Source organism: Centruroides sculpturatus, unplaced genomic scaffold (genome assembly GCF_000671375.1).
Source record: "Centruroides sculpturatus isolate CEXI.00-Female unplaced genomic scaffold, Cexi_2.0 scaffold3, whole genome shotgun sequence".
NCBI lineage: Eukaryota > Metazoa > Arthropoda > Arachnida > Scorpiones > Buthidae > Centruroides > Centruroides sculpturatus.
Window position 1 is genome coordinate 224,600 of NW_019384366.1, and position 15,954 is coordinate 240,553.

General features: G+C 28.3%; 3 protein-coding genes across 3 annotated transcripts in view; all 3 read right to left on the reverse strand.

Annotated features, from left to right (window-relative positions):
• Nucleotides 1-2,995, reverse strand: part of LOC111642667 — a 16,498-nt gene extending 13,503 nt beyond the window's left edge. Inside the window, exon 1 of the mRNA XM_023389044.1 lies at nucleotides 2,353-2,995. Coding sequence (XP_023244812.1) covers nucleotides 2,353-2,370 — 18 coding nt within the window. The 5' untranslated portion in view covers nucleotides 2,371-2,995. The remainder of the gene's footprint in view (nucleotides 1-2,352) is intronic.
• Nucleotides 2,996-4,474: 1,479 nt separating this feature from the next.
• Nucleotides 4,475-8,851, reverse strand: LOC111642523 (tyrosine-protein phosphatase 13). The gene is made up of 7 exons (XM_023388878.1): nucleotides 8,822-8,851; nucleotides 8,517-8,651; nucleotides 7,237-7,362; nucleotides 6,892-7,046; nucleotides 6,685-6,820; nucleotides 5,765-6,589; nucleotides 4,475-4,804 (listed from the first exon to the last, which is right to left on the reverse strand). The coding sequence occupies exons 1-6, from the start codon at nucleotides 8,849-8,851 to the stop codon at nucleotides 6,521-6,523; spliced, it is 651 nt and encodes a 216-aa protein (XP_023244646.1). The 3' UTR covers nucleotides 4,475-4,804; nucleotides 5,765-6,520.
• LOC111612502 (tyrosine-protein phosphatase 13-like) lies at nucleotides 8,822-9,872 on the reverse strand. The gene is made up of 5 exons (XM_023353735.1): nucleotides 9,747-9,872; nucleotides 9,519-9,644; nucleotides 9,246-9,400; nucleotides 9,039-9,174; nucleotides 8,822-8,943 (listed from the first exon to the last, which is right to left on the reverse strand). Exons 1-5 carry the CDS (start codon nucleotides 9,804-9,806, stop codon nucleotides 8,875-8,877), a joined length of 546 nt encoding a protein of 181 aa, XP_023209503.1. The 5' UTR covers nucleotides 9,807-9,872; the 3' UTR covers nucleotides 8,822-8,874.
• Nucleotides 9,873-15,954: the final 6,082 nt, after the last annotated feature.

The window sequence follows — 15,954 nt, forward strand, 5'->3', positions numbered from 1 at the left end:
GTTCTCGGAATACGGTAAACAACAGTTAAAATCTCGAACACGCATGCCACCTTCGTATTTCTCAACAATCTCTTTCATCAGTTCCATTGTAATTCTAGTCATTTTTTTAGTTTTCTGTCGCTTTTCATTTGCCTTTTTGGGATTCGTGATTAATAAATATAATAAAATTTTACTTACGAATTAAAATCAGAAGAAATTAAACAAAGTTATAAACCGTTGCACCACGAACGTCTAGTCTGGTCTAGTACACCGATAGTGCTACTTGTTCATTGATGACGCGTATAATTATGTCGTATACCGAACAAAAGTCGTATACCGAGCAAAATTTGTTTCGTCCAAACAGGACGTATTCCGAATTGGACGTATTCTAAAGCAGACGTATACCGAGGTTCCACTGTACATACAAAACTATGTGTACATTCCTAACATATGTATGTATACATAGTTTTGAGTAGGATTCGTACAGTGCCTTCATCTCTGATATCTACATTTTGGAGGATGTCAAGGTTTCTTGTTCGCCCCTCTGCGGGGCCAAAGGACTTTGGCACCCTCCAAAGAAAAAGGAAAGAAATACTAAAAAGTTTTCCAAAAATATTTTCCTAATTAATGTGTTTGTTTTATTTATTTTGTGTCGTGTCTTCTATTTCTATATTATTCGTATACGACTTATGAATTAGCAGTCACATAATAATGGAAATTTTCGTTGAATTCGTATTAAAAAGATTTTATCGATTTAACTCGGCCCCCCCAAGGTTAAATGCTGAGTGCGCCACTGTATACTACACATCACATATATCCACTCACTCACACACACACACAATATACAAAATGTGGTGTAAACATAAGTTATATTATTCTATTCTTAAGCACAAACGTTCTTTTTATTATATTAAAAGTTATCATAGAAAATATTTGCAGAATGGTTCAAAAGTCAGTTAACCGAGACGTATCCCGAATTGGCTGTAACCCCAACGAACCAGAATATATTATTGATATATAGAGTGGTTGTAGAGACAGCATGTTTAAAGAAAATTGACTACAAGTCTGCCATTTTCCTTTTAGTCAAAAGAGCGTGCCATTTGTGTTGTTTAATTAAAGGCTACGAGCAATATTCTAATTCGTTGTGTAAAAGTATGCAAAGGAAAGGATGAGTTTTAACCCTTAACTGAGATGGTGCGAGTGAAAATGATCCAACAATTTTTTAAATTTTAAAAGTAAATAACAAGACATTTCTTTCTTTAAATCTTTATTTAAACGTTTCTAAACAAGACAAACTATTCTGTAGCAATAAGTTAAATGCATTTCTAAACAAGGTTTTTAGAGTAAATAATATTACTTTAAAACAGTATTATATTTAAATTAAAATTAATGATAAAGAAACTTTCATTTTGTTTTTTATTAAAATTAATTTTTTAGGAGCAGTAATCCCATCTTTGGCTAGCCTTTCATTGCCTAATTTTCTAGAACCATTTAAAGGTTTAATTAAATTATTTTTTTAAACATTTTAATAAGTTTTTTCCCCTTTATAAAATTCTATACATAGGATCTCTTTAGACAATAGGCTATATATATAAAATATATTTCAAAATTATTTTGTATGGAGCATTATCTTCATATAAAAACACTGCAGAAAACTTTAAAAAGTCGAAAATATTTAATTTAAATATAAATAAGAGTTTTTTTAGTAATTGTAGACGCTTCTGAATAGTATTGAGTAAACAAAGCAAGAATAAGAGAGGAATGTTGCACTTTCTTCTCTAAAAAAAGTGTCAAAGAAATGGAGAAGAAAGTCGAATTAAATTTAGTTTATGTATAAACAATAATATATCCTAACAATAATTTTAGGAGACAATATATTTATTTAAAGAAACGTGATTGATACGATGTTTATCGCATCGACTATTAACACAACTTTCACGTTCTACCGGAAGTAGAAGGTCCAATCATGTGACTTGCCTCAGGCTTTGCTTACTTTTAGACACGGTCAATAGAATCATGAACAAATATCACTATGTATATTTTGGTCTTCCAGAAGAACAATCATCGTGCCATATTGTGTAAACACTGTCTAAATATTTGGGACCACAATATTTGTACAGAATGGAAATATATTTTATTAAAATATTTCATCTTTAATTTGGCTAATTGTATTCTTGTTAGATGAAATACAAAATCATTCCTGTAAAATCTTGAATATATGTTTTTTCTTTTTTCATGTCTATTGAGAACACGTGTACAAAATTATCTTTACAGATTTAAATTATTTTTGTTGTCTTTTTACCATTAATATAAATTAGATAAAAATAAATTAACATAGACAAAAGTCAAGATATCAGCAAAAATTTCACTTACGCCAACATTTTCGAACATATTTCATCAGATATCGCTTATGAAATTCGAACCACATTCTTTTTAAATATTCGAAAACTACGTGTTGTGTCCGCTGATTGGAGGAGACGTTCCCCATATACAACCGTAGTTAAGGGAGGTGGAAGAAAAATGTCCACGGGTTCTGGAACGTGGCATGTTTAAAGTCGATGGCCGCCTTATTCAACGCTGCCTTGTATATTTCTAGCAGCTCAAAGTAGCGGAGTTGTGCTCTGTCGGACGTTCGGTGGAGAACCCAGGTCCTATTCAAATGGACTTCCACATCCAGGTCGGAGGCATAAGGTGACAGTGAGGTGGAAAATCGACTCATAGAAATGTCCGTATAATGATCTTTGTGATCTGTCGCTGGTTGCTCCAATGTATTCCAACTCCTTTCCGGTTCGATGGATGAGTATGCACCCTGCGGAGTGTTACCAAACTGATGAGTGTTTGGTATTTCTGATGAGAAAAGACGTGTGGGATCCTTTTGCAGGCCAACTTGATAAACACCAAGTTGGCCTACAGTTTGGCAACATTGTGAATAAACATATTCTAAAAACATCCTCTGTAATCAGAATAAGTATTAGAACAAAAAACCTACAAATAAATTTTATTTTAATTTTTCCGCACCAATAACAAATGAAGCATCTCTATGGAAAAAGTGGTTGTTAGGTAACTGCTTTTTTTTACAGAAACATTACTAGCAAAAAGAATATTTGTTGATGATTGAAATTCGAAATGAAATCCTCAAAGAAAATAATAAAAGTGTAATTGACAATTTCTACTTGAAGAACAAAGATTGAAGTAATATCTTTACTGTTAACCACTTTCTGAAAATGTCATAGATCTAACTAATAACATCGCAAAGTCCGAGTAGTATAACATAAATCACCAAACGATTGTGTAAATATCAGGCTATAATATGGCTATTTAAATGATTGGTATAAAGTAATTTGACACCAGAGGTAGACGTTAGGCGCCATCTCTTAAGTGAATTAATAATTATAATTAAATAAATAAATAAAATAAATAAATTTAGAACCTCCTGGAATAAAAGAACAAGCCCGGGACGGGGCTGTTCTTTTATTTTTAACCAAGAAAAGTTTTATCTAATGTAATATACGTCTGGAAGCGAAGACTTACTCTGGGCCCGGTGGCGTAACTGGCAAGCGGAGGTTGCGGGTTCAAGCCCCGTCCCGGGCCAGTTCTTTTATTCCAGAATGTTCTAAATTTATTTATTTAATTATTAATTTAATTAAGAGATGGCGCCTAACGCCTACCTCTAATTGTCAANTTATAGCCCGATATTTACCAAGGTCACGATCGTTTGGTAATTGGAGTGGCCCTATGGCGAAAATTGAGTTTGGTTTTATGGAACATCTCAAAGATAAACGTTAATTGTAAAATAAAATATTGCAAATTTCTAATACGAAACGTGCTTGTCGAGCTTCTTGACGTCACGAAATAGCGACATCTCGTGGTAAAAAAACAGAACTACGGCTACGGAATCGTTCTGTAATTAGCCGCCGATGTCCCCAGTAATCAGGGCTGTGGAGTCGCGTAAAAATCTACCGACTCCAACTCCGACTCCACAGCCCTGCCAGTAATATATCCCATGTTTAAATTTTTCTCCGTTGCGTGTCGCTTCGCGTTGAATTTTCGTTGATGTTAAGCCTAACGAAAATTTTTATAATCATTGCGTAATAATTGTATCGTTAAAAATTATTTATTTTGTACAAACAAAATTATACTTTATAAGTTAATCTAGTATAAAAAACGTTCGATTCAGCATGACACAGTCCGACTGGAACGCTTAAGGTTAACCGACGTTTCGGTTGATCAACGCTCTACTATATCTAGTAGTAGTAATAAATCTATCCATTTCTAAATGGTACTCTATGAGGTTTGATTTTTAGCTAAGACTGAATTTATGAAAAACATAACTGATTTGTGCAATTGTCATGACTATGGCAATCATGCATAATAGTTAAATTCACTTCAAAATTTTCAATTAACGTAAGAAATTCAGCTACTTAAGATCTATTTGTTCAAATGAACAGATGTTAATAATCACAACAAACACACAAAAAAAACAACAATCATCAGATTAAATATTTAATCAATTTTTATTATCAGTAGTCACAATCACTTTGTAACTTTAATAACTTTCGTTTACTGAGACATTTTTAATAAAATGTATATTATGAAAAAATCATTTCCATAAAAGAAGTAAAAGTAATTCTTTATCGTTAATCATCTTCACAATCGTCTTTCTCTTTTATTATTTTTTTTCTTGATTTAAAACACTTAATTTTGGCTTCAAAATTTAGAAAGCAAACCCAAATATTCCATTTTTTTTTTAATTTTGTATAACACATGGTCCACCAGTGATACAGAAGTTTCCTTTTACAAATAATGATTTAAAATGATTGTCTGTCTGAAAAAATAATAAAAATTTGAAAGGAGATTTATATTATAATTAATTATAATAATGATAATTTGTATCAAATTGTATAATTGTATATCAAGATACAAAGTAAGAACTAATTACTAATTTTCTAGAATCGTAAATGCCAAGAAAGTGATATGTATTGGAGTAAGATAAAATGTGCCAATTTTTTGAGTGAGTGCTCAATAAATAGCATTGACTATATTTAAGATTTGTACAGATTATTGAGACAATCCGTTTACTAATGTTTTGAGAATTAGAATAACTGTTAAATTTTTTTCATGATGAAAATATTTCAAACTACATAGTTATGATGGGTAGTAATTAGATAATATTCATGTTTTATATTAAAAAATTTTTTAAGAAAAAAAATTTTATTTGGTCATCTTCCTGAGATAACTAAAAAATCAACAACATATAAAATAATTGTGATATGTTATTTGTATACATAAGATTATTATAAATCTTAGAAAGAAAATTACATTCCTTCTGTAATTCATTTAAATGTACATATGTATATATAATTTATAAATAATTGTATAATATTCTCATTTAAATAGGTGTAGTTTCTCCTCATCTACTTTAAACAAAAATTGGTGAATAAAGTTTTTTCACTGTGGACCTACTGTATATTAATGGAAGACAGTGGCAATAAAAACAATTTTCTTTTTTTTTTTTCAGCCATGAATACATTTTAGAGAATAGTTTCAAGTGAAATTATATATAAAAAGGCACTATATTGTTAGGCTTTTTTTTTGTCTCATTATAATAATCTATCTGAAATTTTTACAATGATATAAAGAAAGATTTTTCTTTTTTCAAACATTAAAAAAATTAAAAAAGTTATAAATGGATGCCACTGAAATAATTTGAGGAATGTGTGTATATATAAATATAAAATTAGTTATAATATAAACAAAATTTGTATATAAAATGCCAAATATTTACACATTCAAAAACCATCTCCAAAGCTTTCTGAGAAGTATTTCTTTTGCGGATATTTTCTTGAGATGATATAATTCAATACACGACACGATACAATCTATTCCGAAAATTGTTGAATGCTGCAGAATTCACTTTGAGCTATAAAATATTAAATTGCCTGGAAATGATGAGATCTCACTGGCAAAGCACTCAAATATATCTATTAACAAAATGTGAACATTTAGAATATTTGATGGTGGTGGTGGTGGTTGACGGTGATGATGATGATGATGATGATGATATCTTCAGTAAATCTGAACATGTTTTCTTTTTTTAAAGAATGACTTATAAGGAACTTGACAAGGCTTATATAAGTGTGACAATATGCCACATGGAAGGAATGGGATCCTGCTGCCTTTTAACAGACAACAAATAATGATTTTATATATCAGCACCTATGTTCACTGTGCAATTTGAAATTGTCAACAAAAAATAAAAATAATAATAATATATGTATCTATGATAAGTTTCTGCTATAATTTGTATTTTAGTAGTCTATGTTTAGAGGTATTTCACATTTGAGAAGTTGAGTTTCTGTGACTCAAGTAATTTATCCATTGTAAATCTTGCTGCAGAATATTAATGTTTTCTTCTTCAATTGTGACTTGAATAATCATGTTGAATTTTAAATAAACTGATTTGTTCACTGAAATGATGATAATTTGGTGACATACTTTTTTGTTGCTGATTTTGTCATGAAAAACAGGCAGTGTGATAACTTCAGTTTGCATAATGGTCAAATGAACCTAAGTATTCGAGAGCAGCTCTGTAGCAAAATTGATACTGGTCCTAAAATAAAAAGTTTGATAATTTATAATTAGTTATTTTCATAGAATTTATTTTGTATTAAAGGAAAGTTACACAACATATATTTGCATACATACCTCAGTCTGTAACATCCCTGGCCTTTGAGTTCGAAGAGTTCTGACAGTCTGAAACATGTCCACTACTCCTTCGTATTGCATTCTTTCTAAAACTATGCTTAATGTAATAAATACACCACTTCGACCAACTCCAGCACTTTAAAATATTTATTGTTATTAAAATATGTCAGTTTAAAACTGAAAATTATTTTGAAAAAATAAGCTTACCTGCAATGTACAGTAATTGGTCCTTCTTGACCAAACTGTTCTTTTGTTTTATGTACTTGACCAATGAAATCTATAAATCCATCTCCAGATTTAGGCACGCCCTGCTCTGGCCAATCAATATAGTGAAACTGTCGAATTGTACGAGATTGACCATCCTGCATTATAAAATTTTATTAAAAATTAATTTAATCAAAAATATTGATTTACAATTATTTCATGTTATGAAGATATAATATTCTTAATTAAATTATTTTTATTCATTTATTTAATTAAGAATACAATTATTTCATGTTATGAAGATATAATATTCTTAATTAAATAAATGAATAAAAATAATTCAATTACCCTCGCATCTGTTACTTTGAATTCTCTAAGTATGTATTGTGGCATATTATATTCTGTTATTGGATCTACTACGAAGTACAGGTAACGCTGAGATCTCTCACTTGGCCAATACTGATGACATTTATCCTAAAACAAGCATTGTAAATTTAAATCAAGTTTGCATAATTTCATGTATTAGGAATGTACTGTACTGTACATATGAATGAATAAATAAATATCCAAACTTACTCCAAAAATAAGATTATACTCCATTTTTGTTACATAATATGAGTATAAGCAACATTTCATCTTTATATTTCAAATAAATTATGTATAAAACTCATAAAACAAGGCATCTTATCTCAATATGCTTCACATAAATTAAAAACAGTACCATTATAAATTATTTTGCATTTCTACAATAGAAAATTTATTCCAATCATTGAAATTCTTTATTTAATACATTTATTAGTAAGAGTTTGTTTCTTTTATAAAATATAAATCTAAATAAAAAAACGTATCAAAATGTTATTTTATTTTAAAATCAAATAGATAATTTTAAATATGAACAGAATATATCTTTCAAATTTCATTTTCTCAAGAAATAGATAAATTTAAGCTAAATTTTTAATAAGTCTATAATATATAATACTTAATAATAAAACTTTAAAATTTTACTTAATAGAAGGAACAATAATTAATATTTAAATTTTTCAAATTTATAAACTAATTTTATCATCATATGCTGAAAATACAGTCGACCCCCGTATAAGATCATTGATTATTCCGTTTTATATGAATTCCATGTTGTACGAGTCACTTAGATTTTACAAATACGTGTACCGGGCTGTGAACGGCTCACGTATTTGTAAAATTTAAGTGACTTGTACAACATGGAATTCATATAAAACGGAATAATCAATGATCTTATACGGGGGTCGACTGTATTCAGTCTAATTAAACTACATTTTTCATTATTAAAACATTTTATTTTTATCAGACCTATACTAAAAATCATCTCTTGGGAAATAAATATGATTTTTAAGTTTTATTAAAATAAATGGAAACTTAAATTCTTGTTTTTGGCTTCCTTAAAAGCAGTTTATTAGGAAAGTTTTCAGTTATTGTTCAGCCTGTTTCAGTTAATTACACCCAACCCAAGGTAATGAGCACATCATCAGTTAGCTGGTAGCTGAAGCAGGTTTAACAGTAGATTGAAAACTTTCCTAATAAATTATTATTTTTGGCTTCCTTAACAAACAGTTTGAGTTTCTTTTTATTTAAAAATGATCTTTACTTACCCTTCCCATTTCTTTTAATTTTGTGAGCATAACAACTATATTAGAATTATGTTCCCATAACATTCTCCAGAAATCTTCAGTGGTTTCTGGAAGTGGACCTTGTGTTGCTATATAAGCATTTCGATACCTATAACCCTAAAATATAGAAAAGTTATACTATCATTTTATTTCTTGTATCAAAGAATTTTATATCTGTACTTACAAAATTAATAATAGGCAAAGGGCAATTCTAAATTTATATGCTGTTAGTATTATTAATACAGTACATAAGTGCATAATTTTTCATTTATTTCAGTAATCATAACGACATACTTTTTTGTTGCTGATTTTGTCATGAAAAACAGGCAGTGTGATAACTTCAGTTTGCATAATGGTCAAATGAACCTAAGTATTCGAGAGCAGCTCTGTAGCAAAATTGATACTGGTCCTAAAATAAAAAGTTTGATAATTTATAATTAGTTATTTTCATAGAATTTATTTTGTATTAAAGGAAAGTTACACAACATATATTTGCATACATACCTCAGTCTGTAACATCCCTGGCCTTTGAGTTCGAAGAGTTCTGACAGTCTGAAACATGTCCACTACTCCTTCGTATTGCATTCTTTCTAAAACTATGCTTAATGTAATAAATACACCACTTCGACCAACTCCAGCACTTTAAAATATTTATTGTTATTAAAATATGTCAGTTTAAAACTGAAAATTATTTTGAAAAAATAAGCTTACCTGCAATGTACAGTAATTGGTCCTTCTTGACCAAACTGTTCTTTTGTTTTATGTACTTGACCAATGAAATCTATAAATCCATCTCCAGATTTAGGCACGCCCTGCTCTGGCCAATCAATATAGTGAAACTGTCGAATTGTACGAGATTGACCATCCTGCATTATAAAATTTTATTAAAAATTAATTTAATCAAAAATATTGATTTACAATTATTTCATGTTATGAAGATATAATATTCTTAATTAAATAAATGAATAAAAATAATTTAATTACCCTCGCATCTGTTACTTTGAATTCTCTAAGTATGTATTGTGGCATATTATATTCTGTTATTGGATCTACTACGAAGTACAGGTAACGCTGAGATCTCTCACTTGGCCAATACTGATGACATTTATCCTAAAACAAGCATTGTAAATTTAAATCAAGTTTGCATAATTTCATGTATTAGGAATGTACTGTACTGTACATATGAATGAATAAATAAATATCCAAACTTACTCCAAAAATAAGATTATACTCCATTTTTGTTACATAATATGAGTATAAGCAACATTTCATCTTTATATTTCAAATAAATTATGTATAAAACTCATAAAACAAGGCATCTTATCTCAATATGCTTCACATAAATTAAAAACAGTACCATTATAAATTATTTTGCATTTCTACAATAGAAAATTTATTCCAATCATTGAAATTCTTTATTTAATACATTTATTAGTAAGAGTTTGTTTCTTTTATAAAATATAAATCTAAATAAAAAAACGTATCAAAATGTTATTTTATTTTAAAATCAAATAGATAATTTTAAATATGAACAGAATATATCTTTCAAATTTCATTTTCTCAAGAAATAGATAAATTTAAGCTAAATTTTTAATAAGTCTATAATATATAATACTTAATAATAAAACNCAAATAATAATTATATATATAAAAACCATTCACTAAACTAAGCATTAATTATAAATACAATGCACCACCCTTATTATACTTTGCAGTTATTTTGGAATGTAACACTTTTTTTATCTACCTTAGGACTTTCTTCAGGCAGCTCTAAAAAAAAAAAAAATATTTCTTATGGTGTGATTGGTGTTCCATTCAATTCTGACATATTCTAATTTTGAATGCTTCTATTTTTAATTTATTTTTTTAAAAATGCATGCATCTGCATTAGCTGTTATGCCTTTGAGATTTGTGTTTTTTGTCTTTAAAATTGACTGAAAAGCCTTGGCAGTTTGCTTCAAAAATCTCTAATGCCTCCAAATTCTTAAGTTGGCTTATATGACTAGTTTGTCAGATTATGGTAGCTTGTTGTAGTTCAGGTATAATCTCATTTTCACTGAATATATTGAAAAAAGAAAAACACTATTACCTTAGCCATATATGCCAGTGAAAATGAGATTACACCCAAACTACCACAAGCTACCATAATCTGACAAACTAGTCATATAAGCCAACTTAAGAATTTGGAAGCATTAGAGATTTTTAAAGCAAACTGCCAAGGCTTTTTGGTCTATTTTAACAACAAAAAACAAATCTCAAAGGCATGGCAGACTATGTATGACCTGACGCTATAACAGCCAATGCAGACGCATGCATTTAAAAAAAAATTAAATTAAAAAATAGAAGCATTCAAAATTAGAATACGTCAGAATTGAATGGAACACCAATCATGCCAGAAGAAATATTTTTTTTAGAACTTTGCCTGAAGAAGCTCCTAAGATGGATCAAAAATGTGTTACATTCCAAAATAACTGCAAAGCATAATAAGGTTGGTGCATTGTATTTATAAAAAAATTTTTACAGACAAAATATAACTTACTTCAAACAAACTATTACACAATAAAAGATTCATTTTTACACAATGCATTTTTTAAAGTATTTTTATTTGGTATCAAAGTAAAAATTTTATGTTTATATTGTGCTAATAAAAATAATTAAATATAGGTTTATTAGAAAAACTTAATAGCAATAAATTTTCAATGTTTGTTTCAAAACAGAAATGCACAAATAAAAAATTTTCAAAGGCAAGTTCAAATTCCTAATTTTAATGATTTCAGCTGTTGTCAGTGAGGGTTAGTCCATGCCATTACAACATATTTAGAGTGATGCCCACCACTCTATCATAAAGTCTAGGAGCAGAATGAGTAAATGCAGTCAAGAGAATTGTTTGCAGAAAAAAAATTTTATAAAAGAAAAACATTATGACTATTAACTTTTCACAAGTGAACAGAACAAGGCAAAAATAACCATCTTCCCTATACAGTGTGTATGCGACTCACAAGAACTGAATAAGAAAACACTTATTCCTTTCTGCTTCCTTTTTTTTCATTTCATTTCTGGAGACAAAATTCAGAGATTGGCACAAAAAACTATCAATTTTATAAACCAAATAACTAATCCACTTCTTTTGATGACCATGTGGTAAAGTGCAGGAGATGTGAAGTTGACCTTCTTCTCCTCTCTGGCTTCTACTGAACTCTGTGTTTATGTATGTTTACATAAACATACCACCAGAGTTTCCAGATAGATTATTATATTCTTCCTTATATCCACTTTGGCACAATCTAAGACAAGTTAACTCTAAAATTATGTGAAAGGAGGATAAGATTTAATCTAACTTATCTATACATAGACCAACTTCACTTGCATGGCATGCATTTTCTACATAGACAAATCACACATTGATGTACTGGGGTTAAAACAGAAGACATCAAATTTCTACATCCTACGTTAATAATTTTACACAATGCATTATTTAAAGTATTTTTATTATGTATAATCCTATGTTACAGAATAATAGAGAATAGTTTGACATTTCACAAGAAGGTAAACAAGACTTAAAAATTTACAATTACTTGACAAAAATTTCAGAGCAAATATGCATTATCCTTTATATACACATATTTGTACATATAAAGGAGAATGCACATATTTATCACAAACATTCAAATCATACGTAAAAAACTGGCATACAAACTGGAATTGTATACTAAACAAACAACTTGACACCTAAATGCGAATTCCAGCATATTTACCAGTCTTTTGCTTGTCCCAGGATTCCGGAATAAAAGTGAACTGTTTCCTGGGATATAATTAATTATTTTTAAGATATAGAATAAATCTTAAAATCGTATGATATAATTACTTTTCATTTTTAAGTAACTTAGTACGTCCTGCAATCTCCAAAATAATATTAATAATGCTGTGTAAAATATGTATAAAAATTACTTTTGAGTTACGTAGAAATTTTCACAAATAGAAAAAGTTTATTAAAGTTTGTTGGAAACTGCATGCAAAAAAAATGCCTTTGAATTAAGTTAAAAATTTAAAGAAAAAATGAACTTAGATCAAACTTCTAAGTTAGAAGGTAATTTTTTTTATTTAAATAAAACATTATAAAAATTTACAATACTATTTGTATTATAAGATTTTAAAAAGCAAAGATGGATGATACTTTGATCACACAATTTGATTCTTATTTTACTAAAGAAAAGTCCTGCTACCGAGTATGCCCTTTTCAATTCAATCAATGTGGGTGGAATCATCTTTAATGCATTTAAGAGAATACAGATGTTATATGTTTTTCACCTGAAAGATTTCTAGTTCGTTTTCAAAATGCTTTACAGTATTTCTTTTGCCGTCTTGTATTCTTGATTTGTCTACCGCATCTGCTTTAATAGCGGCATTGAGCTTACAGCCCGATAATTCGACAGTTCATTTGGTTTTAATCAGGTTTATGAAGAAAAATTTCATACTTGCAGACTTTGTACTCATTTGCATCCTTGCCCAATTTGCACAACCTGGCATTATGCAGCTATTGAAAATACTGGGCATGGTTAAAAATTAAGACAGCATAAGCACAATTATTTCAGATATTACAGGTTCTGACAAGTAAAGAATTTTCAGAGTCATGCCACAAATAGGCTACATATTGATTATTGACAATCTGTGACATGCCATAATAAGCAAAAATTTAAAAAACTAATAAGCAGGCTTAAAATAATAAATACAAATGTATTCTGACAATTAATGGGTTAATAATTTTACTTTCTATTTGCAAAATTTCCTCAATTTTAACACAAAATAAGAAAACAATGAATCTGTAAGAAATTTGTGGGCTTTCCCAGGTTAAAAAATAGCTGGAATCCCATTTGAGAAACCCTACTTCAAACATTTTCGGCCATCTTTCAGAGGACCTCGTCAGGAAAGAATGCACAAAAACAGTTCTACTTTTGAAAAATTTTAGCTTTTGAATGTAGCTGTGTTCCAATTTTTAAAAAATTTAAACAATGTTCAATACAAAGATCATTATGAATTACAACATATAAATAAATTATTTTTTAAATAAAGCTATACATAAATTCATTAATATAATATATGACATTTAAAACATCAGGCTAACTTTTACAACGTCATATATTATATTAATGAATTTATGTATAGCTTTATTTAAAAAAATAATTTATTTATATGTTGTAATTCGTAACAATCTTTGTATTGAACATTGTTTAAATTTTTTAAAAATTGGAACACAGCTACATTTGAAAGCTAAAACTTTTCAAGAGATAGAATGGTTTTTTCTGTTTTTGTGCATTCTTTCCTGATGAGGACCTCTGAAAGATAGGTGAAAACATTTGAACATTAAAATTTATTTGTTCATTATATGCTGGAATTCGCATTTAGGTGTCAAGTTGTTTGTTAAACATTCAAATATAAGAGACAACTGTGCAAACAGTTAAAATGAAATAAAAAGAAGTAATAGGGCATATATATATAGACAACAAAAAATATAACTAATATACACATATGTATCATTGTGTAACAACTATGTACAATGGGATGAACAGCATGGAATCCATAATGATGTTATTGCTTAGAAACTGAAGAAGTAATAAAATAAGAATTTTTTAAAATCAATTTTTACATATTTATTGTTATTAATCACTCAACATAAACTGTAAATATTTTTAAAACAATATTTATTCTATACAGTCTATATAAAAACCCAAATTCAAGGTTTTAGTTTCTTCCTGTTATATTATTTTATACTTTATAAATTTGTTTTGCTATCCTTAATTACTCAGCTAGGACATTGGAAAACTTCTGCAACTTGTCTCATTTTTGCTTCTTTCCACTTCAATGTTTTTCTAGCATTAAATTAATCAACATAATTATGTTACTTCCCATTAGATCATGTCTGTGTTCTTTTAATTCCTTTCTGAAGTCATTTCTTGCACTTCCTATTTATTTTATTATTTGTTGCTAATTAAATTCTAATATTTCACGTATATGATTAAAAAAAAAAAAAAAACATGAGAAATCAGGCATAAGTATCCATTGTCTCAGTTAGCACACAACTTTAACCTTGCTAAGTAGACTTCTTTTTTTTTTTTTTTTTTTTTTTTTTTTTTTTTTTTTTTTTTTTTTTTTTTNTTTTTTTTTTTTTTTTTTTTTAGTATCTTAGAAAGTATTCTTTTCCTCTGATGACTATTATACAACAATCTGAGACAACTTAACTCTCTCAAAAGTTTGTTTTTTGTTGTAATATTATCAAAGCATTTTCTGAAAATATTCAAGAAAGTATTTTGTTCTCTAAATATAATAAAAAATTAATATTTAGGTCAGGGAGACAATTTAGATATTATAGCAGATCTTTACCTAATTTATGTTTTATTGTATGTTCAACTCATTACTAAAATGAATAAAGATTTGATTGTAACTTGAATTTGTTAAAATCCAGCAAAGAATTAAATTAATACACATTTTAGTTTATTGGTTATAGTAGTAGCTGCCACATTACAGATTCAAATGCTAGAATTCTAAATCATCATATCATGCATCAATGATATGGTACTATAGAAACTTTTCTCAATTAGGGAATTAAATAAAAATTTAAACTTAAATTTGCATCAGTGTATATGGCAAATAATAAATGCAAGTTTCAAATTAACAAATATGATAGAGCATTAATTATCTGAAAATAAACTTTGAAAATATTATGTTTCCAGTGATAGTGAAGTATATTTTGTTACTTCAGACTACTGAACTTCAGCTTCCAGTAAAATATGTAAAATCTATCAATTTACAAATGTTTTCAGAATCTACCTGATTCCAGCTTCAGATTGAAAGAGTTTGTTTCAAATTGGAATGCACTGAACAGATACAACTATACAAAGCATGGCGAGCATAGTATGAAACATCATTATAGTCTGGGCGATGTAGTATGGCTCAGCACATATCTTATACTGTCCTGTACACATGCATTCTATTCGATGCATTCCAATTCAAAACAAACTCTTTCAACCTGAAGTTGGAATCCAGAAATGTTTGTAACTTGATACATTTTACATGTTTTCTGAAAGTTGAAGAGGTTTAGTGGTTTGTAGACTTGGAGTATTAATTCCAAATATTACAAAATAACTATGTATTAACAATTTCGAAAATATTCTGTAGACCCAGTATTGAGCTATCTTGTTATCAACAATACGGTTAGATTTTATTTATTACAGTGCAAATAGAAAAGCATGATTAATGAGTCACAGGCTTTGCATAAAAAACAGCATCAACATGGTTAGAAATGCACCCTAAAACATATTTTTTAATTATCATGATGATAAACAAGAAGAGATTTAGCAAAATTAAAAAGGAAAGAAAAAAAAAACCATGTAAAATAAGTGAGTTTAAAAAAAAAAAAAAAACA